General features: G+C 36.1%; 1 protein-coding gene across 4 annotated transcripts; it reads right to left on the reverse strand.

Moving 5' to 3' along the window:
- Positions 1–458: 458 nt before the first annotated feature.
- Positions 459–22,598, reverse strand: Manea (mannosidase, endo-alpha). 4 transcript variants are annotated; one of them, XR_015687483.1, is made up of 6 exons: positions 22,327–22,580; positions 15,661–16,242; positions 11,883–11,992; positions 4,850–4,926; positions 3,078–4,062; positions 459–1,055 (listed from the first exon to the last, which is right to left on the reverse strand). XR_015687483.1 is itself a non-coding variant. In NM_080785.3 (5 exon segments), coding segments are annotated over 4 exon segments (1,389 nt in total). In that variant the 5' UTR covers positions 16,205–16,242; positions 22,327–22,598; the 3' UTR covers positions 459–3,404.
- Between the last annotated feature and the right edge of the window lie 387 nt (positions 22,599–22,985).

Below are 22,985 nucleotides of genomic sequence, written 5' to 3' on the forward strand. Positions count from 1 at the left end.
GGGGAGGGGGATGTTTGCCCGGAAACCAAAGAATTATTATTAAGTATTAAATAAATTTTAAAAAAAAGAAAGTAAGTCAGTTTACTAGAGCTGTGATATTTTGACTGTGTCTGCAGCTGTTACTGAGATGGGAAGACATCCTTCTTAAACTGAGTAAACACCACGAGTTTAGAAGGCCAAAGGCTATGAGTGCGGCTACTCGGTTACTCTCTTGAGGCTTCTTACTTCATTATTTTACATGAATTTTCATCAGTGGTTGTATATAATCATACTGAAGCAAAACTATCAGAAAAACCATCTCCAGATTTAAAGAAAAATTGGCATTTATGTGAATATGAAACAATGTTAAGATGTTTACTTTATTGTACTCCATCTCGTGCTGACTACTACCTTTCCTATATTAATAAGAAATTAAATAAAATTGATCACAACAATGAATAGATTTATAGTTATAAACATTTACTTTCATTTATGCTTTTATTAGATAAAATTAACATCATATAATAAAATAAACCATTTCCCAATTTACACACATAAATAAGCAAGTTAATATAAAACTCAAGTAAACATTAAAAGGGTCAGATTTTACAATTAAGTATTAAAAGAAGAAATAAGGATATTGTTCTTTTCTACATTCTAAACAATTCGATGGATTAATCCAAAAAATCAAAACCCTTATAAAAATCTGATTCTAATTCATGCATTACACATATTATACATCTTTAAGTTTACTGGATTCTAACATTTCAGATTTACAAAAGAATGGGATCATTTGTTGAGATTTACTTGTGATCATTGTAATTCTAGCTGTGTTTCCAGTCAGACAGCAGAGGTAAAGGACACTCAGGAAAGAGGCTCTGAAGGCATCCTCTAACAGTCACTAGCAATGTTGGGAATATAGCACTCCGTTGGTATTTGTGTGGAACTGGCTTTAGGGTGCACAGGTAAAAACGGCTGAATATGCTTAGGTTCCTTTAAAAAATGGAACCGGATTGGAATATACCACACAATGATCTTCAGGTATACTTTAAACTCTCTCAGCTTATTTATAATACCTAGAAAAATATAAATGGTAGTTATACTATCTGGCTTATGGGATGGAAACACACTAAACATGTTTGTTATATACAAATGGACTTTTGTTCCCAAGTATTTTGATCCTTAGTTGGCTGAATATTTGGTTGTGGAAACCACAGAGGTGACTATGGTTATTTATATAATTATCAACTAGTAATTCTTATGAAAAGATAGCTCAGTGATTTGTTAGACAGACATTCTTTAAAGATAGCATCTGTCTAATTTTAAGTTCTGACTACTGATGGGGTGGAGAAGTACTGGGAACAGCTAGGGTGAGCTGTCTGCTGTGAAAGTTCTTACTGACAGTTGCTTGATCTTATTTTCGCAGACTGTTTCTTAATATCAGAATTGTTTCATAACATCCACTTTTTGTCATGGTGGACTCAAATATAAAATGCAATATAAAGAATGAAGAAAACAACATATACTATATAACTATGTATTGATAATTAGCTTTAATGTAGTAGCAAAGCAAAGAAAAAAATCTATAGGTTATATTTCTCCTTATTCCAATGGAGATGTGTAATATCAAAATATTACACTTAATCATTCTTACAATTTATCTGGAAAAATCAGACTATTATTCTCATAATTTTTATGTCCTAAGAATTTTCTTACAAATAGAAAATTTTAATTTAATAAAGTTAGTGTAACTCCTGAAAAACACTTTAGTCTACAAGCATTATTTTAAAAATAAGTCTTAAAAAAGCTCTGTGTGGGTATCTGCAAACATTCAAGAGTAAGAGGGAGACTGAATATGACATGAGGTGGGTTTGAATGTCCAAGTGACCTTGCCTGTTGACCTTTGCTTCCCACCATGTTTGAGACAGGATCTCTTCTTTGCTGCTACCTACAGAAGGCTAACTGGTTCCTACACTCCTGGGCTCTGTCTTGTCTACACTGCAGGAGCTGTGGAATAAAACATGTATGCTACTGAGCTCATGTTTATGTGAGTTCTAGGTGTTCAGACTCAGGCCCTCATACTTGCACAACAAGAACTTTTCTCACATATCACTCACCCTTACCATCAAGCTGTGTCCTCTCTGCTCTGTATTTTAAGATAAATTCCAGAACTTACTTGTTTCTCAATGTCTATAGGCTATGAAGACAGGCATGCTTGTTAGTGTTACTTAAATGATTCTCGCTGTAGAACTAAGAAATAACAGTTGTGTAAAATTATGTATACTAGCTGGGCTGTTTTTTTCTATTTTAATTATAAATATTGAATTCAGTCAATTTTTATTTTCACTTTTTACAAAAATTTATTTTTAGCATAGAACTTACCAATTTGTAACCACTTGACAGCTATGGATCACTAACTTAACTTTCTTTTTAAACCAATAGCCACTATATAAGGGTAAGACATTAAAGTGAGGACATTACTGAAATACATGATGTTACTTTAAAAGTATCTCTATTTTTGAAGTGATATGCAAATTTTCTGTATTACAGTAAAATTAAATTAAAATATTGAAAGGAAAACACTTTTGAGTATTAACATTATCCTTTCAAAGTCCGTTCAGTAGTCTCTGGTGAACATTAAATTTTAACCACTCTTAAACAATTATTTTTCTCATATATTAGAAACAGTCATGAACATTTAACAAACTACCTATTGTTTCTAGTTTTTAGTTCAGCAGAACAATCCAGGAGCATTCAACATGCAAAAGCACTTAGCACCATAGGCACCCGAGTCTTCGAACACTGACACTGATGGATGCCTACACAGGCATTCTTCAACAGACCATGGCTAACAGAAACAGAAAAATGTGATAAAAGGACTTTTTACTTAAACAGGTCTGTGTTCACAACAAACTTGAAAAGTGAGCTGGATCACCAGGGGAAGCCAACCAGACTCTGAATATTAACAAACTTCACCAAAGAGTCCAGAAATGAAGCACATTCACTTACTGTCCTTTAGGTCTGAACTTCTGTTGCCAGATGTACCTAACATGTACATACTCCTATGTCTTTGGACCCAGAATACAAGTATGACTTACCTGAACATTAGCTGTTAGCTGCTTTTTGTAATGTAATACAATCATTTTCTTAATGTGAAACAAAAACAAGGCAACTCCATTAAGATTTCAATAATAGTCAGAAATTCAGAAAACTATACCATCAGGAATGTTACTGACAGAACTTATCTTGTTAGATGTTTCTGTAAGGTACTGTCCATTGTAGAAAAATGAATCTTTTAAAAAGTAAAAATGAAATAACTGATAAAGGTTACAGTAGCAAGCACACATTGATTTTGACAGTTTTCATAGCTCATAATATAGTGTGTTGACTGAAGCTAGGAGTCTTGACAGACTATAAGAGGTACATTATGAAGCAGGCAGCTGTTGATCCAATGCATACGTCATTCTTTCCTTACTGTATTTTTCAGACCATTTTCGAGTTATTTCTAGGTAAAGACTTGGCTTATGAGGCCGGTAATCCAGGTATACCGTGTTAGCAGTTCTTTTGGGGACAGCCTTTTCGATTTGAGTCCCTTCATGCCACTCATTGAAAGAGGTGATGGAGATTAAACTGGGCTGGGTCTGGAGTGCAGCGCTTAGTCCAACTTCATAATATTTCCCATTGATTCTGTTCCGGGTGTTCTGAGTGTTCCATGGACGGATGCTTGTATCTATGTATCCTGGGCCTACACTTGGGATAAATATCATGTTGTTCTTTTCACAAAATGATTTCAGTTTATTCCAATTCTGATGAGATGAGCCATATGTAAAGCCATTTGTGGCAAAATATGTGTAAATTCCATCAAAACCACTTTGAAGAATATCGTATTTATGCTTTTCTTCTACTAGAAGTGCAATAAACAAGCCATCATAAGGAGAACCGCGAACACTCTGAGATCCTGAGGGTGTTAATAGATTGGCCCATGTTTTAGGCTTTGTGATATAAGAATCATAGATATAAAACATGGGTAGAGAATGCCCCATCCTGGTCTTGTACCTATAAAAGGCTGGATGGTTTCCATACCTACAATAAAGATACATTACAAAGTAAGATGAGCACTCATAGAATATGTCACAATAAAACTATTCACCAAAATGAGTCTGATCTATGAAACTTGAGCATATGCTTACCAATCTTCAGTGAGAATTTTGTAAGTATAATAATGCAAACATATTTTTAATTTTACATAATATGAGACACTGGGAATTTTACCAGACAGGAGGTTAATTAACTCAATTTCTCAAAGTTAAAAAATGGTGATTAAAAACATAGAAAAACTATTATGATCTCCAAAAACAAACGGTTTTATCAAAACAAAACTGTTTAATCTTATGTGAGATAGGTGTCTGTTTGTTGCTGAGATGATTCTGATAAGAAGATAACATACCTCAGAGAATCATATCAGTAAAATACTTTACCAGAATGAAACTAATTTCAAAATTCTTTAGTCACCCCACATGCAAATGAAGACATGTATGCAGACATTGCTATATAAACTCAGTTTACATCTCATCTGAACCTTCTTTTAAAAGACAAAATGTATATTCATATGATTTTAAAAACAGAAACATAAAATGAGTATAAATGGAAATCATAAATAGCATGAAAAGCATACAAGATACTAAAAATATCAACCTTTAGTCATCAAAAAGTAAACTGTAAGAACCTGTGAATGTTCTTCAGTTTACTTGTGGTAAAATTATCATAAACAACAGGTCATAAACAAACTCTCAGATACCACTTAAATGTACTCATAACAGTAGTTATCACCAGATCACACAGTACACATATGAACATTGAAGAAACTCACTTGTCTATAATATACTTCACATTTTGATGCATGTTTTGGTCATCTCGATTGCTATATGGTTCTATGTGAAAAGTGACCTGAAAAGGAAAAATATCAATTAAAAAAGCATTATCTATGTCAGTACACTTTGCATAATTAATAAGTTGTCAAGTCAACATTAGGGTGAATACTTACAGAATCCAGTGGTTACCAACTAAATCTTCCTAGATGAAACTTCCACTACTATAAGGAAGTGAAGCATGTCATATGCATGAGCTCACTTAGCCTTCATTACTGCACTGGGTAGTCACTGACTCCATTGTCTTAATAAAAAAGTAAAATGTATAGGCCTAGCAAGTTGCCAATAGCCCTGAGTTTGTTGCATACAATGTGGGGTATTTTGCTGAAAGCTTTTGTAGCATAGTATTTTTATGAGGTAGACTGCAAAAGACTATACTCTTTTGAAGACATAAGAATATACTCTACATTCTGTCATAGTTTTCTTTAAGATAAGAATAGGCAAAAAAAATGCCCAGGATTCAAAATACTCTGAATTCGTTTCTTTGGGATTTGACCATTACATTTACACTTAAAGAGAAATAATTGCATATTCTATGAAATCATAGTTTAATTTTATTAACAGGGCATCCTGTGAATATGCACTTATTCTTTTATTATTCAAAGAATAATGTACATAAAAATACTTTTTAGGCAATAATATCTGAAAGCTTCACAGAGCACAGCGATTTTCATATTGCTACTGCTAAGGCCCATAAATCACTATTATAGTAGGAGAAAGCAGAAACTAAAGCTGTCGAATATACACAGATTTAAAATCTCTACCTAAAACTATCAGTTGTACATAGTCAACTTTATAAAATTATGTTAAATGATAAACAAGTTTGTTGCATTATCTCTACCTAGTATGATATATAGAATAAGGAATAAAGTACCTTAAATGATAATCATTAAAATTATTCTTAAATTCACTGATCTATCCAGAGCAAGTACATTTTATTGCCACCTAAAGAAATTATTGTTGGAATTTTACATTGTAAGTGTGACAATGCTTGATGGACAAAAGCCATGTTACTATAGCTTAAATTTTGCTTCTTTTTCAATTGTACAAATGTAGTTTTCTTAATTTTCATAGAGTTAAATTTAAGGTCAGGTTATTTAGTAAATCAATCACTCTTTCCTTATGAGAGCACGATGATGGAAGGTGCCTCTCAGTAACAAAACTCACGTCAAGTCACCCTTGGAATTTGCTTTTAAAATTGCAGACCATAAAAGATCACCTTCTTCCACTAAGTGCAGATCAAGGCACTTCAGTAAAGTCAAAGTCATACATTTATATCCTCTCAACTAATTAATTATATATTTTAAATTAACGACAGGATTTGGTCACTATTTTTCTCTTCCTTTCAGAAAAATATATTATACTAACACTAAAATAAAATCTAAAATGATAGAATTTGACATATAAAATTAAATGTTTGCATTACTTTAAGAGAATGTGAATCCTGTAAGAACTTTATTCCACACTACTGATTTAGGCTTTACCAAACTCCTTTGAGCCCTGTAACCAAAGCACTTTCCCATGTGAGCATCTAACTGTATTCTCACTTTGAAAAGCGGCAGAGTCCTTCAATTGGCTTCACCACGTCTTCTAAAAGCCACTGTTTCAGTTTTTTCCCTTAGCCGGTGTTACACAGAGAAGACTTAGTGAGCAGAAATGTGGCGGAACCTTCCCCTAATATTGTAGAAGACCAATCACTGGGTGAGGAGTAGGCGGGACTTCTGGGTTGGAAAGAGAAAGAGGGGAGGCAGGAGAAAGATACTTCCTTTTGGACAGGAGAGAAGATGGAGAGACAAAATGTAGGTAGGGGGAGGCCCCGGTTCAGGTGGAGGATCTGTTGGGGCATAGTACCAAAGGATTTATAACTTAGAACTGCTTACAAATTAATATGCTAGTTGCTGTGCCTTGCAACTGTCATGGGGTGACTCAGCTGGGTTCCAGAGAGAAAGGTACTATAGCCAGCTGAAAAGCCTGGGTTTGACAGAAGTGCACCCCAGCTAGCCTTGGGAATTGGAAGCATGGGGCTGGTGTGGCAGCCACTTGCCATGGGAGCTTAGTGAGCCAGGTAGACAGATTTCAGAGCTCTGGGTCAGAGAGTCTGCTGGGCTGAGAACAGGCCAGGCTGGCCCGTTCACCAGTGCCTTGCTAGCAGTAGTGTGGGATTCTGATTTATATTTCACCCAACACAGAATGCATTCAGCTTTGATTTTTATAACGGTGGCACACCTACCCTAATGGAATAACAGTTCCAAGTTATAAATGTATGCTATAGAAAATAATACAAATTTATATATTAAAAAATCATCTTTGGAAAAACCACATCACTACTTAGATTTTACTGCCTTATATTTGGTAGAACCATCAACAGTAATGCAAAACAAGTTACTAATTCTTTAAACATTTTTATTAGGTTTGCTTATTTATAATTAAAAACACGCTTCTAAAATGACTTAGTTGAACTAATCAAAAATGCAGTTACAAAGCATTTAGTAACTAATGCTATTAACACATTATGTAATTGAAACTAATAGGCTATAAAAAGCTTAAGCAAAGGGAAAGTCACGAACAGAAACTCTATTTCTAAGCAAGTAATAATAAAAGTCAAAAACAACGTTTTTTAGCCCTCCAAATGCAGAACAGTAAAATCAACCCAATCAGAAACAATTAATATAGGATAATCAATAAACTATTTTCAAATTAAGTTTGTTAAGTTAAAGAGCTACTGAGGGTAAGCAATTAGTATTATGTAATTAGGGAAATCTGAACAGCAGCAAAAATTTTTGTTATTAAATTTAATCTCTTCCTGATTATTCAATATCAAATCTGATATATGGAGAGGTCAAGTATGTAGTTATTGTTTACAGAGGCAATTACTAAGGTCTTTAGTACATAATTTTTCCATATAAGAGCTTTTAGTAGAATTAAAAGCAGTCTATTTTCATGTATCATAAGATTTTAACAACTGTACCTTTAAAAGCTTCATTAATGCTAAAATGTCCATTTCTGTTTCCTCTCAACACAGAATTGGGGCACTGACTGGACAGATCAGGGGCCATGGATTTACTTTGCATAAAAAAAAAATCACTGAGTAATTCAACCTCAGCTGTAATTCCAGAACTTGAAGACTTAACTATCTGCAGACTCCAAATGCATAGAACTTGCTGAATGGCTCTAGGAAGCACATTTTGTGGCAGCTCCTGTCATTTAGAGATACTATCTCAAGGCTTTCTTTAGGGCTACAGAAATATATGCTGGACTGAAAACTAAACTAAACAAACAAACAAAAACAAACAAACAACAACAACAACAACAAAGAACAGACAAACAGAGACATACAAAGAGTATGAAGCAGATGCTGGGAAATTACCCTCAGCCTCTAATCTAAAATATCACATATTATGTTGGTACAAGGGGAAACTGCAATCAAATACATTCCTCTGAAGTATAGAAAACAGTACATACTCCAACCCCAAGAGAGGAGACCCAGAGAATCCCAGAACCCTTCATGGGAGTTCATCTCAACTAAAACTCTGTGGTACAAGGAAGGTCATATTAAGACCACGGGCTCAGGCAAGCTGAACCTCAGCAGGACTAAAATTGTTAGCTGCCAAGATCCACAGGGATGGGATAGTACAGCCATTATGCAGGTCTCAGCGAGTATCTCCTGCATAATCAGGTTTGAACTGCACACATAGGTCAGCAGCTCTCTGACCAGCAAATTGAAATGCACAAAACTTCTCAGGCAGATGAGGGCTTTCCTTGATGCTTTCTAATCAAAGAAGAAATTTTAACTGGATTTTTTTATTTTAATTTTTTAAAATCTTCATTTGTACACAAATATTTGTTATCTTCATATTGCTTTATTAGATTTAACATCTGTTTCTATTGTTTCCTCTTATGTATTTCTCTAACCTATAAACCACGTACTTTTGCATTTTCACTTTATTTTATCTTCTCTGTCCCCACCCCTTCCTCTACTTTTAATTGCACTTTTTTAATCTTTAGGGTCTGTTTTCCCTAACAATTTCCCAGTTCCTCCCTGATATTTACTACTTTATATGAATTCTTTTTCATATTCAACTTACTATCTTTCCATGCATCCCCTTAGTAGGTAATATCTTAGCAAATACGATCCTTGTGCCTATATTCACTATGGTCCTTAAACTTAAAGGAGCTAGTTGTTTTTCCCTATTACTGAGTTTTCATAATAGGTCTAGCCATCAGTGAAATTTTTCCTGCAATGCTCTATTATTAAAGTTATGCTGGATATTATAACTGATGCTCCCTGAGGACAGGAGCTATACTACATGCCTAATACAGGAGCTCTGGGGGAAAGGCATCTTAACCCTGTTACAAGCTAGTCCAAGGAGAAAATTTCCAATAGAATTTCAAACTTCAATGCAAACAATAAAGGAGATACAACACACACCCACAATGATCTAATATCAGTTACACAAATACTGACAAAGAAACAAGAACCAGGAAAAGTGAAGGTAACAAGACCCCACTCAAATTCAGTTTCACAGTGTTAGATTTTCTAAAAAGAGAAACCAGAATGAAATACCAGATGAGGAATTCAAATAAATGATACAAAAAAAATTGAACAAAATCTAAAGGGACAAGAATAAGCTCTCGAAAGAATTAAAAAAGAATGCAAATGAACATCTGGATGAAATAAGGAAGTCAATGAATGAGATGAACACAAATTCAATGAAGACAAAGAAATACTAAAACAAATGATAGAAAAAAAGCAAATGAAAACCTTGGAAAAGCTCACTCGAACAAATTTAATGGAAAACTATTGCTGAAGAAAACATTGGCATAATTCACTGAACGTGGAAAATCATGAAGAAGTTGAGCTGGTGCCTAACTAGAAGCTTTACCCTTCAATCCTAATGTTTATTGCACTGGAAGGCATTCTGTAAACTATCAGAGGGAAAAGCTAAAAGCCCACATAGCTATAAACCCTGCAATCTACAATGGTGACCATCTGCAAGGGTGACCATCTGCAAGATATACTAGTACAATCGTGGACACAAACACTGTAGAAGTAACCAACTATTCTGACTGGATTCAACATGCACTCCCTGACATGGAACCCATGTCTGGCAACAAAATTAGACAAAAGAAAACGTAAGAGATGTATAGGCAAATATCTGAAGAAAACCAGAGCCAGGCAGCAGTGCATGCCTTTAAGTTAAGGACTTGTGAGTCAGAGGCAAGTGGATCTCTGTGAGTTAAAAGCTAACCTGTTCTACACACCGAATTCTAGGACACGCAGACTACACAAAAACACTTGTCTGAAAAAAGCAGAGAGAGAAAGAGAGAGAAAGAGGGGGGGCCAGGTGACAGAGACAGAGAGGTGGTGGGGAGAAAAAAACAGAAAAATCTTTTAAAAATATTGATCTATTAACAATGCTTTTCCTTATTACCCAGACTTGATTACAATACTGTACTATTGAAGACACTACTAGCTTGAGTTGTACAATATAGAGAAATCAAGCTGGTATTGAAAGCTTTGCCCCTTCTAGATAATAGTGCTGAAAGTTGCTATGCACACTAGTGGTTGAGGCAACAAACAACAAATCTTACCCAGCTATGAACCCTGTGAGCTATAATAATAACCAGTCTGAAAAAACATACCCACTGGTGCAATAACGACATAAATGCCATGAGAGAACCAACAACTCTTCTGATTTAAAGCCCACTCTTTAAGATGAAACCCTTACTAGGAACTTTATAGGACCAAGAACTTAGGGTTGAATAAGCCATAGTCTCTGATGGAGAACATACTACCATTATTCTGCTAAGTAGGCATAATATTAAACCAAACTCCTCATGACTTCTTATTATACCCATAGATTAGTTCATCTGTAACCTTCAGAGATGTTTATTTCTACAGTATATGGTGAACTGGTCAAGACCCAGAGAATAAGACACTATAAAATGCTGAGCCTTACTTGAGACATCTATGTCATTCATCTCTTTACTGGAAGAAAGGATCAATGCAGAAGAAAAGGTAGGAAGACTCTAAGAATCAGAGGCACAAAACAACTAAAGGAGTACTTTGTGGTTACAACAGAAATATGAATTGGATACAATATGTAGGCACCCATGAGATCTGTGCAAGCTCACGCTGAAGATAATTAAGGCATTGAGAGGGAGCTGGACGTCAAGTCCTATATATGGCTGAAGAAGTATTGGTAACTATTAGCTTCTGAGAGAGCTGCAATCAGTTTTCATTAAGAGTATGCACCCTAGTAGGTCAATCAAAGTCCAGTTGAAGGCCAAACATCGAAGAACATCAAGAAGTTGACTTGACAAGATAATTAAACTGGGAGGAGGAGGGAGTTGAGTGGGTGGAAACGGGATAGATCTGATAAGAGATAGGGTGAATATTAACAAAATGCACTATATAAAATTTAAAACTTTATATAGAATTTTATTTTCTAACCATTTTATAAAGTGTAAAGTTATACTTTTAAACATAGTAATTTTGGGTATTTAGGGACTATTCAGACATGAATTTTACTAATTTCTATATTTTCTTCACAAAGAAACCTGTCCCTCGTCACTCCTTCTGTTCCTTTTAAAACACATAGTACAGGGCAAACAAAGTAGTGCATGTCTTTAATCATAGCACAAGAGAGCCAGAAAGCAGGATTACTGTGAGCACCAGATCAACCTGGTCTATAGGTTTCAAGCAAGCAAGAGCTACATAGGGAGTCCCTGTTTAAAAATAAAACAAAATCTAACACATGAGTACAAAACATGGTTAGAAAGTTAGTAAGAAGTATACTATAATTGGATATGTTCTGAGATTTAAATTATTAAAACAACCCTTTAAGGCACAGTAATCTGTGAAAACATTTCTACATATATCAAATTTTAATTAAAATGAGCACATAAAATATTACTATCATGAAGACAAGAGGATTAACAATGATACTGATAGTTTGAAAATAAATTAAATACCTTCAGATTATATTTATGAGCTTTATCCAAAATAGTTGGTACCAAGTAATCAGTAGCTTCTCCATTCTCGTCACTTGCATCAGGTGGGTACCAAGACAGGGCCAGTACTCCTAATGGGAAAACATAACAAAGAACAAAAGCAGCAGTGATGCAGGTATCAAAAGCTAGCAACATGACTTCTGAGTACACTCAAAAGCATGATGCAGTTATTTGCTTACTTTATCAAATATGTATGAACAATTTTAAGCAATGGTATCTTCTAAAATTATTATACTACACAGTTTAGAATAATGAAGGCTCTCAGCAAGAAAGTATGTGGTGGTCCTTATATATTATCTCCATCAGTTCCCCACCATCTTCCCAAGACCTCCACATTCACACTTTCACTCCTATACAATATTTACTATATTTGATGGGCAGGTATCATCACAGTGTTATTAACTAATGACTGCAGCTTTTATTAATACTGTGAAGTTCAGTGGACTTTAACAAAAATGTAAGGTTATAAACTAACCATTACAGTGTCAGACAGACTAGTTTACTATAAACATTAGTCTTCCTGCCTGTTTACCCCTTGTCCCTTCCATTTACACCCAGCAACACTGATTTTTCACTCTATAATCCTGTTTTGTCCAGAATGTTCAAATAGCTTGAATCACAAGGTACATCGCCCTCTATAACTGGACTCATTTGCGTAACTACTTCTGTTTTAGCTCTTTCATGTTTTTTATGACTCAGATTATCTTACTGCTGAGTACCCATTGAGTGGATGTTTATCCACTTTCCTACTAAAGGACACACTAGTAGCGTTTCAATTTTGGGTAATTATGAATAAAACTTCTATAACTATCCACATGCTGTTTTAATACATAAATATCACTTATAAGATTTTATAAAAACAAAATGGAGTGTTTCCCTATAGTATCTACTTATTTCTATGCTAAGAAATTACAATATAAGTATTAGAAAAACTAGTCTACAGAGAAATCATTAACAGTGGAGAAACTACTTAAGACAAATACTTCAAAGCTTCAAATATAAAAAAAGATATAGTAGAAATTATGCATACCTCAATGAATTAATATATTTTTAATATAGGGGAAGAAATAATAATATATAAAGGAAAGCTTATGCAAATTAAGAAATCAAGATTAGAAATGGCTCAAAATCCAGTCAGCCAAAATCCAGTACCACCATTAGCTGAGGAGCTAGTAAAATGTTAAGAGTTAGTTTTCTACAGGCATGTGGTTTCCTAAGAGGTTAACCATGTTCCTAGTAGATAGTCCTAGCATGCATATAGAGCAACACTAATTGGACTCAATGAGTTAATTTATAAACAGAATACATAAGGTTGAAAACAAAAAGTAGTGGTGGTTGGAGGGATAGGGGAGGAACTAGAAGGGAAAGAATGGTGAATATATTTGATTAATACACATTAAATGCACCAGTGCAATTCTTAACCAGTAAAGAAAAAGAAACTGCTGGAGAGCTGGCTTTAACACATAATTTTGTTATAGTGAGAGTATGTACTGACAAATTATGAATAGAGGACCAAGGCGACACTCTCGTTAGAGTTGATGGGGAAAAGGCTATCTCGGTCCTCTATCCAAACAATAGCACAAGGATGTAACACAGAATAAAGAACTGATGGTGTTAGGGATCCACGGAAGTTATTGCTATTGAATAAATGAGCTGCAGCTAGATAAGGATGTTGGTGAAAAGAAATGCTGGAAGAAAAGAGATCAACATTTAGGCAGCCCACTAGCCCAACTTGTAACAGCATCAAGAGCAACAATAAACAGTTTCTCAGCATAGAGCCTAGGGAAGAAATTTTCTTCTCAGAAAAGTCAGTGACTGTAATCATACATAAGGGAAATAGTATGTGTCAAAAAGCCACAAAGCATGTGAATGTTGAAAGTAGTGCCTTCTTCCACAGTTCAAACCAAGATTCTATTTATAATAATTATGCAAAATGTTCTAACAGCTACTGATGTAATAGCAGAGCATTACCAAGTATAGACAACAGATAATGTCATGAAGACAAAGACCTACTCCATGAGAAAGAAAGGAAGGTTGTAGCAGAAGGATGACTAAGCTAGTAATGGAAGTGATCACGGAAGTCAGTTTCCTTGAGAATGCCTAGAAGGAGTCAGGCAGCTCTAGGAAGCAGCAGCCTGAAGCCTGGTTCTCAGTGCTCAACTCCCTCTGCTGCACTTTATGCAGATATTTAAGTGAGTCAGCCTCAGCTTTCTTAACAGCAATGTCACTCAAGAACCTGTCTTCTTCCTGAGTCAAACAGCATTGAAGAATAATGAATAAAATGCAAGCAAGCACAATGCACAGAACACAGGAAAGAAGGTTTCAGGCTTTATTAGTGGAACTCAAAAGGACAACAGACCTGGCTATGTGATGTCTTCAGGCTGGCCCTAGAGACTCTAAACCATTTCTCAGGTACCAGATTATATATTGTCATTGTAGGGTTTTATGATTATCTAATGGCATTTACCTGGAAATCCCACAAAGGGCTGAGATGAATGAAGGGCACTGGTGAGAAGAGAATACCTGATCACATTTTCCCAGTTAAATTAAAGGTATACACTGCAATGCTACAGAAAATTAAACAACAAATAAGAACAAAGACAGTATGTACTAGGCCAAAAGAAACTTACGGGAAGAAATAATTCAGATATTCCATGTCATAAGGCACATAAAAGATGAGGAAAGGAGCATAAAAAGAACAGATGGAAAGGCAAAGTAGAACACTAAAAGTCATATTACATTTAATAAAAATAAAATTGAGAAATGATTTGAAATGGGAGAGTGAAAGTCACAATGTCCAGTCCTGTGCTACAGAAAGCATAAAAGAAATGGAAATGTCCATTGTATAGCTGCAGAAGCAAACACCCTCATCATGTAATGAAATGTAATCCCCAGGAAGATGACTAAAACCAACGTTAACAACATCATAAAGTACTGTGCTATGCAAGTTAAGACAAGCAAACAGGACAGCTGACTCATTTTGCCATCATAAAGGAACAATCACAAGCACTTCAAATCAGATCCAGCTGCTGAAGTGGAGTCAGGGTCAGCAGTAAATAGGGCGATGATGATGATGAAATGAGTGCAGGGGACAAGGTCCAGCTGCACTGAACTAACGACCTTTCACCCTCAGCCTTCCAAGTGCTGAATGGCAGGCATGTTCCACCATGCATGGTCAAGGATGAAGCCTTCTGGCTTACAGAGATATGTTATTTCATGGGTACACTGATATAAAAGATAAAATAATTCTTTATATTTTATGTAAGTCATTAAAAATAAAATTGTGAATTCAATAGAAAATAATAAATTAGTATAACAAAAATATGTCAAAATTAATCGATTAAACAAAATATGTGAAAAACCATTAAAAAGTTGTTACCTCAATTTTTAAAAACATATCACCTAGGTCTGGTAGTGTACGGCCATAACCTCAGCTACCTGAAAGGTTAAAATAGGAGGATCGGGCTTCAGTCCTAAAAGACCCTGCCTCACAGTACGGTCAGGTGTAGAGGGTTGCATAGCACATATGAAGTCATCAGTTCAAGTCCCAGTACTCCAAAAAATTAACAAAACAGAACAACAACTCAAAGGACAACAAAAAACATGAACAGGACACACATGCAGTTTAATCAAGGGGTGTTAGCTAAGGCTGTAATTAATAAAAGAATGATACTCATTAATACTTTGATTCTCCACCCAAATTATTTATATATGCAAATAAAGTAAACTAATTACCAACCAATGGAGGCTGAGCGCATTTGTTTCATGTGAGTTTCTATGACAGAAGGGTCTCGGGAGCTGTAACTTCCTAACTCAGGATAAAAACTGGAGCCAATGTCATCTGGAGGACTATGTCTTCCTTGTGGATAGTTCTTGGCTATTCTAGGGTCCCAGTGTTCCAGGACTGGATGGTTCCAGTGTACGTATTTACCATCGAACTGTGGGTTTCCATACCAACTGTAATAAAATGCATGTACAAAATAGTTCAGTGGAGGCAGTTCTTCCAGGTTCACCTCAGAGGCTCTGGGTGGGTGCACAGTCACACCAGCCCCTTTCAAATCCTTGGTGTTTGTTTCCATGTCGATTCGATCACTCCTTTGGAAGTCGGCTTTGTTTTCCAAGTGGGTATTCGGTGGACGGAGTTCTGGAAGGAGGTCAAGTCCAAACGGAGGTCCAAAGGATGCTGCGTTTGGCCACAGCATCTTTAAGCCCATCATCAGAGAGAAAATAAATACAATAAAAAGTGACAAAATGATGCAGGTCCTTCTTCGGAATTTTGCCATGATGACATACTTTACACTCCAATCTAGTAAACGCTTTGCTGTAATTCATTGAGAAAAGGATCATTAGTAATTGATATCAACGATGTTTTCTAAGGAATTTAAAAGAACTAAAATACAGTTACAATTTAAAAATATATTACAATTAAAAAATAAAATTTAATAATTATTAAATACTGTCAAATAAAAGAAGATGCACACGTGGACACTCAGAGATGTACACACACACACACACACACATATATATATATGTATATATATATATATATATGTATATATATATATATATGAAGTACTGACTGGGAAATATACATCCTTGCCAATAATACTTAGATAAAACTATACGAATCTGTTTAATAAAATTAATTATATGTTCATCATGTGAATAAATAAATATTGTGCATATATAATACACAAAGTGAATAATCGTATATATGAATAAATTTTAACTAGCAGTTAAGTAAAAAAAGTACTTTTGAGTCATTTAAATAAAAACAATAAAGTCCAGTGACAACGTTTAAAAAGATGATCCTTAAGATAAAAAAAAGGTAAAAATTACAAGAAAGGAATAATTATATATTTTAAATTTTATTTGTGAAGGGAATAGAATCAGAAAAAAAAAGATCTTAATGACAGTAGTGGGAAAAAATTAGATATTCTGGCAACAAACAATGACTATGTCCCTCAAAACCCACGAGTCAGAAACATAACCCCTAATTCAACACTGATGAGAGGCACACTCAGTTGGAGATGATGTTTCCATCTATCATAAATATTTTTATCAAACTTTTATCAAAAGTTTTAAATTTTACATTACTGTTTTAGGTTTCCTGATGGCACTTTCAAGTGGATTTCTTTTTGGTGGATCTCTTCCTTTCTTGTACCCCAGCCGCTGTTCAAACCCCTTGCATCCCTGAATCCCTGACACCCCAGGTTCCTTTCTTTACCTCCTTCTTCAACACCTTTCCATTCTTGAATTTTCCTTTGAAGTTCTATTTCCTATATCCACTTATCCCACTTGTTTACATACATACAAACATACAAACATACACACATACACACATACATACATACAAACATACATATAAACATACACACATACAAACATACAAACAAGTATATTTTACAGATATGCATACAAGAATGTGAGATTTTTGAATTGAGTTATATCATTAAATACTTTCCAAATACTTCAATTTTCCTGCAAATTTCCTCATTTCATGTTTCTTAAAGACTTCATAAATTCAACTGCATACATGCACCACACCATGAATAAATTAATAGTGCTATGGGTTGATTTCTATCCTGAGCATTTCCCATTCAAGGATACAGCATCTAGATGTGACCAGACAGAGTTCCTCCCTAGAAAGCTGATCCTACCTGATTTTAGACTTCCCAGTGTCAAGAGCTGTGCAAAATGAATTTCTCTTCTATATAAATGATCAAGTTTTCTGAAACCTTTTGTAGCAGTACAAAATGGACTAATATACAACATAACAGATGAGAAATATGTAGAAGTTTGATGGGACAAAGGATTGATGAGTATTTCATTAACATATACTGAATTCATAAAATGGAAAAGATGATAGTTGACCTACTACCATACACCATTATAAACAAGTGATCAAAATAGATTAATTTGGGACATATTTGACAATGGTTCTCTAAAGAAGATGCACTAAAAAAATGAAATAATCACTGCTGTGAAATTTTGTTCAAAAATTAACTTCATGAAGAAATTTCTAAAAGTATATTAAGCACATTCACAAACAGACACATGCACACACATGCACACACACACACACACACACACATGCACACACACACACACACACTCATCCATGTTACACAATGTGTATAGTCTGTTGTCTATATTGGAGTTCAATATCCATCATTCAATTAACCACAGATCCCTACTGACAACGAAATTCATATGTGTCGAAAATGTACAGAATTTTTCTTGTCATTATTTTCTAAACATAGAATATTGACTATTTCGACAACATTGATAGTGATTTTTATCATCTAGACATGATTAAAAATTTGCTGGAGGAAACATGTAAGTTATATTTAGTTTCTTATATAAACTTAAACATCCATGAATTTTGTTCTCCAGAAAATTCCTAGAACCAATCTCTTCAACTTCAGGAGACAGCTGTGCATATATATGACAACACAAAGGAATTATATAATTGCACATATGATTGAAACTGCAGGAAAAAATATAAGAATTGAATTGTTTTCACTATTTTGGCAACTTTTTTTTAATGGTGAAAACAATTTTTAAAGGAAGGGAAAAAAGAATGCCAGTAGGCAAGTATAGAGTATGAGAACTTAACATAAACTCTGCTTACTTCTGGAAAGAATCAGTTCTATACAGTCCTTCAAGCTCAGCACTGCATGACACCAGGAATGCTGTGGGAATGTGACAGGCCTATTCGTTGGACAGCAATGATGGAAGAACACAACCACGTTGGTTTGCTGTTACAACGTGGTGTCCTGAATTTATAAACTATAAATGTAATGACATATCCTTCCTTCCCTTTGATTAAAGAAGATAATTTTGATGAGGCATGAAGCAGAAAAAAATTATTTTGGGATATGATCTTGACTATTTTAATCAAACACAAAATATAAATATGCTTAAAGTATGTACAGTTGCTATCTCTAAGTGAGGAAATATAGTAATCCCTTCTGTGTCTTCTAAATTTAAAATATAACACTTAAAAAAGAACTGTGTGTTGGAGTTAAGTATTTTCTAAGTAGGTAAGCAGTGGTATTCAGTGCTGAAGAAACACACAGAGAGAATGAGTGAGTGAATAAATAACGGAGAGCTATAGACTTAGATGTAACTACAGGATTAACTTTAGAAATGCTAACTCAGTAGGCTGGTGAAATGGACTGGTCAGGGTATACCGCAAAAAAACCATTAAGGTTGGAATTTGAAAAACGTGCTAATGATACACTTGTATGACCCTGGATAGCTCACTAAGAGATAGCTCACTCTTTAATAATGTGAAGTGTTTTGTTTTTAGATAAACTTGTTCTGTGGACAATACAAGGCAAAAGAAAACAAAAAAGCGAAGTATTTAAATTATACACCAAATATTCAAGATTCGAAGTAAATGAGGAAAGAAACATAAAAAACACTAAAGATGTATATACGTGTATATGTGTGAGTATGTGTGTGTGTCTGTGTGTGTATGTTTCTAAATTTTTTTACATCCATCGACTTATGTTGCTCTAAATCAGAGAGCAGTTCACAGTAGTCAGTGAGATTCATTACTGTTGCTGGGAATTAACGACTGAGAGCACTTAGCTGGAGATGGTACTTCTCTACTACCTGCCCTTACCACATTGGAATATGGAACACCGCTGAAGAACAGGGAGAACTTAAGAGCCAGAGAATGGAGAGGACGGAGGGAGTGCTGTGAAATGCTATCCTCCGGATATGAACTCATAGCAACTGTAGCTAACTGCACAAGAACAAGAGAATTAAAATTTTCCAGCTTGGAGCAGTGTTCCCAAGGCCTAAAATCTAGCTGAGTACTGCCAGTAATTGATGATGGCTTAGAGAGAGGCAGAGTGACAGATCCTTGGGGGTGTGGCCACTCTTAGGTTGCTCATACCTCAGGGAATGACCCCACACCCATGAGTTCTTGTGCAGCTTTAAATAGAAATCAATTAATTAATTATGGAGGACATAAAGTTGGGAGATGTGATAGCTAAATTCTGGAAAACGTTGGAGTGGGGAGAAGTGGGTAGGTAAGATCGTCATATAAATACACATGAAAAGTTCAAATAAGTAAAAATTACTATTTAATTTTTTGAGCTCTGTAGTTATAAATCCACATGCCTGCCTTTTCCTTGTCTTGCCTGACATTTCTATACTTCTTTATCTGCTCTAGTCTTCTCACTCATCCGATTCCTATCAGGATGAAGGCTTATTTCACATCTGAGAAAGGCTCACTAAGCAGTTATGAGCCATGAGTGATTGCTCATGAGGAAACTATGGTTAGCATGAAAATAATCAGAAACTAGCACATGGGGATGGATGTGCCGACACACTTTATTTCCAGAATCTGTGAAACAGACTGGCAGATCTCTGTGAGTTTCCAGGCCACCCTGGAACTTCCAGGCTAACTGGGGATACATATTGAGGCTCTGCCTATCAACTAATTGATGAAATACAACCACCCCAGCATATGGGATTGAGCATGTAGTTTAGTAGTTAGAGCATTTGCATAGCATGATCGATTACTTGGGTTCTAGGTTTGACCCTTAGATCTCCTACGGAAAGCAAGCAAACAAACAAATACAGCATAGGCCTTATTTTCTAAAATAACATTCAAGGTTCAAGTCAAAACAAAAATCTGTATTTTTCTTCCTGATGTCTCTCCTAAAGACTCCTGAGCAGAAAACTCTTTTGAAGCAACAACGCTCCCCTTTAATGTTGGCATTTCTTACACTGTACACTGCACCAACCTAACTGTGTAAAAGTTTTTGAGTATAAATGCTAGGGTATATATAAATGTATGTAAGTATATATATGTATGTCCTAAATAGAAGCATATATACCATATATATGTATATTTATATATACCCTAGTATATTTATGATCTACTAGATCTCAACAAATATTGCAACCACTGATCATTACTCAGCTTACTTAAGTTTTGGCCCACCCTTTTCTGACACTGGCATGTAATTGAGAAGTATCTCTATAACAGATTCTACTACACAGATGCAGATTAGATTTGGGTGAGGTACATAATAAACAACACCATAAAAAATCATGAAGATTGAATAATTTTGAACCCCATATAAACAACTTAGCATCTTAAAATTTGTGACAACACAATGCCCCTGAAGCGTGAAACGAGCAGTGCTCTTGCAGGAGACAGGCAAAGGAACTTACTTAACATTTAACTAAAGAAAGAGGTTTCCTAAGTTCCTTGTGAGAAAAACTGCCAAATCAAAGTCAGATTCCATTTTAAAATTAACAATTAGATTATAAAGTCTCCTCCTGCCTTTTCTTTTGTGCTGATGCTATTTTCTGTCTAATTTTATGCTAGCGGAAGTACCTAGAGTTAGATAAGCTAAGGCTAAGAACACACAGCTGAAACTTTCATAATCTTGCTCAGGTCAGTTTCATTGCAAGCACTGGTAACCTTTTGTACTAAAGTTCAGTCCGACATAACCTCCTTTTCCATTTTTATCTTCACAACCGTCAAAAAAGCAGAACTTCATGCTGCAGGTGATGAAACTGAGCAGAGAACATCTCCCAAGCTTTTGGGCTAGGAAAGAGCCGAGTACGCTATCACCGAGCACCTTGCAAAGGCAAAATACAGTTTCTGGAACTTAGGCTCCTGGCTCCGGCCTAGTCTATGCGGCCTCAAGTATAGAAAAGCAAACTACCACGACTTTTTTCACCGGGAAGGTGACTTAGAAGAAATGATCATGATCGGTGGTTCCCTTTGCTTCCACTGTGCCTCATACTTAAGGAGAAGGCAGCTAGCTCATTGTGTTTATTTACTGATCACATACTCATTACTTATTATAGGAGAGCAGCAGCTTTATAAGTGTAACTAACGTGAATTAGTTTCATCAAAACCTAGAGTAATTTTGCGGGTTTTTTTTTCCAAGCTGCAGCCTACTCGTTGCAATGTGAAGAAACCAACCAGTCTTATTTGTATTTCTAAGCTCTGACAGACTCACAACAGCTCTCACAAAAGCCTCCTTGTAATTAATTCCTTTTTAGTACTTCTCCTTCTCCCACTCTATTATCTATAAGTCCCTGACGCAACAAAACGAAAGTTTTAAGCGCTCGTACTCCCTAACTTGGTCCTCCGGAAACAGAAGAGAACCTGGCCACATTACAGGGGCAGTGGACAACGCAGAGCCCAGCCTGTTAAAGGAGAAAGGAACAAAGACCTCAGAGGATGCACTTGTCCTGGCGGCCTTCGGGTCGCAAGCTGGGCTAGGAGACGGCCGGGTCCAGAGTCTGCCAGGGGCCTCCACAGCCACTCGCAGGTTTGGGGCTCAGGACCAGGCGTGAGGAACCGCCTCAGGGCAAACTTGGGCAGCCAGGCAAGGGCAGATTCGGGCGGGGTGCAGACACTAACCTAGAGGCGGGGACCGGCGCGGAGCCGGGCTGCTGGGCTGAGCGGGACTGGATTCCTGAAGGCCCGGGGTCAAAGGGTGCCGCAGTCAGGGGGCCCACGATTGGCTGACGGGCAAGCACGCAGGTGATAGCTGCGGAGTCCCTGTGGGCCTTGGCACCGGGACCACCCAACTGCTAACCCGCGTCTGGCGGAAAGAATCGCGAGTTCTGTTATCGCTGACAGTGCTCGCCACAGGCCCCAAAGTCCCGCCTCCCAAAGGACAGCGCGGGGCGTGGCTCCAAGGGGTTGCGGCTCTGAGAGGGAGTGGCTTCTGGGCCGGCCTATGAGAGGCGGGGCTTTCTAGGCGGGGCTTTCTAGGCAGGGCTCCGAATTCCTTCACGGGTTCTGGAGTCTACAACAGGGTCATGGTGGAGGAAGCTGGAAGAGTTAAGTCAGACAGTATGTCTCTGTTTCTCCAAGGGGAAACGAAAGCTCTTTTATAGTTTCGCCTCTCAAGATAAGCCACGAACCTCTAATAGAGGTCAAATGTGTTTTGCGTTTCACTTTTAAAAAATCCATTCAAATGTTGCACCTATTTACAATTCATTTGGTCATTTCCCAAGTTTTAAAGTTGGAAACACGTTTTAGTTTATAAAATAGATATTTATTTCCGAGTCAGA

This window comes from Rattus norvegicus, chromosome 5 (assembly GCF_021556685.1).
Source record: "Rattus norvegicus strain SHRSP/BbbUtx chromosome 5, alternate assembly SHRSP_T2T, whole genome shotgun sequence".
Classification (NCBI taxonomy): domain Eukaryota; kingdom Metazoa; phylum Chordata; class Mammalia; order Rodentia; family Muridae; genus Rattus; species Rattus norvegicus.

Excerpts from the sequence above, each read along its gene's own strand:
- Manea (XM_087660194.1), bottom strand. The coding sequence starts at position 16,204 with ATGGCAAAATTCCGAAGAAGGACCTGCATCATTTTGTCACTTTTTATT. Across the intron at positions 11,993-15,660 it reads AATGCGCTCAGCCTCCATTG|GAGTACTGGCCCTGTCTTGG; the intron begins GTTGGTAATTAG and ends TTTTCCCATTAG. Across the intron at positions 4,927-11,882 it reads CTCATAAATATAATCTGAAG|GTCACTTTTCACATAGAACC; the intron begins GTATTTAATTTA and ends TTTCCTTTTCAG.